The sequence below is a fragment of the Aplysia californica genome, unplaced genomic scaffold (assembly GCF_000002075.1).
Source record: "Aplysia californica isolate F4 #8 unplaced genomic scaffold, AplCal3.0 scaffold01174, whole genome shotgun sequence".
NCBI classification, from domain to species: domain Eukaryota; kingdom Metazoa; phylum Mollusca; class Gastropoda; order Aplysiida; family Aplysiidae; genus Aplysia; species Aplysia californica.
Window position 1 is genome coordinate 162305 of NW_004798444.1, and position 1217 is coordinate 163521.

At 38.9% G+C, this 1217-nt stretch overlaps 1 protein-coding gene across 1 annotated transcript in view; it reads left to right on the forward strand.

The window, feature by feature from the left end:
* Nucleotides 1-1171, forward strand: part of LOC101845739 — a gene marked incomplete at its 3' end in the record, with an annotated part of 53304 nt that extends 52133 nt beyond the window's left edge. The window contains exons 4-5 of the mRNA XM_005112058.1: nt 32-151; nt 1117-1171. Coding sequence (XP_005112115.1) covers nt 32-151; nt 1117-1171 — 175 coding nt within the window. The remainder of the gene's footprint in view (nt 1-31; nt 152-1116) is intronic.
* Between the last annotated feature and the right edge of the window lie 46 nt (nt 1172-1217).

Below are 1217 nucleotides of genomic sequence, written 5' to 3' on the forward strand. Positions count from 1 at the left end.
CCCACACACCCCCACACACCCCCACACACAGGGTACCGGCCTCCCCTCCCTTGAACAAGTGTGTGACGGTATCTTGTGTCGCCAAGCAGGCTCTGCCTTCATCTGTAACCAGCTCTCTACTGCCAGTGGAACCTGCTGTGGGAACGGAAAGGTGAGTACTTCATTAGAATACTCATCTATCAACGCTCATCACTCTAAACTCAAATGTCATCGTTCAACACTCATCACTCAAAAAACTCAAATTCCATCTACCTACACCCAACACTCAACTTTCAAAACGCAATACTCAACTTGCATCTTTCAACACTCAAAAGTTAATTTTTATATTTCAACATTCAAAACTCAACTTCCATCTTTCAACACGGATCACTCCAAACTCAACTTCTATCTTTCAACACTCTAAACTCAAATGTCACCGTTCAACACTTATCACTTTAAAAAACTCAACTTCCATCTACCTACACCCAACACTCAATAACTCAACTTTCAAAACTCAGTTCTGAACTTTCATCTATCAACACTCAAAAATTAATTTTTATGTTTCAACATTCAAAACGCAACTTGCATCTTTCAACACTCAACTTTCAACACTCATCACTCTAAACTCAGCTTTCATTTTTCAACACTCAACTTTAAAGACTCAATACTCAAAACTCTTCTTCCATCTTTCAACACTTAAAACTCTACACTAAACTTTCATCTTTCAACACTCAATACTCAACGTCCATCTTTTAACACTTAAAACTCAAAATTCAACTTCCATCTTTCAACGCTGATCACTCCAAACTCAACTTCCATCTTTCAACTCCCAACACTCAACACTCAACTTTCAAAACTCAATTCTCAAAACTCAACTTTCATCTTTCAACATTCAAAATTCAACTGGCAGCTTTCAATACTCATCACTCCAAACTCAACTTCCATCTTTCAACACCCAACACTCAACACTCAACTTTCAAAACTCAACTTTCATCTTTTAACACTCAAAAGTCAACTTTCATCTTTCAACACTGATCACTCACGTGGTCTAAACCATTGAATACAGTTCCTACTCATCTTTCCCTCTCATAACTCCCCCCTTCTTCATTCCTTCCTTCCTTCCTTCCGTTTTGCCAGATGTGTAAGGCAGGACGGTGCCAGGCCGCTGAATCTGGGCAATGTGTCATGGACGGTTCGTATTATCCCCAGATTTTGCTATTTCAATTATTTTTTAATTA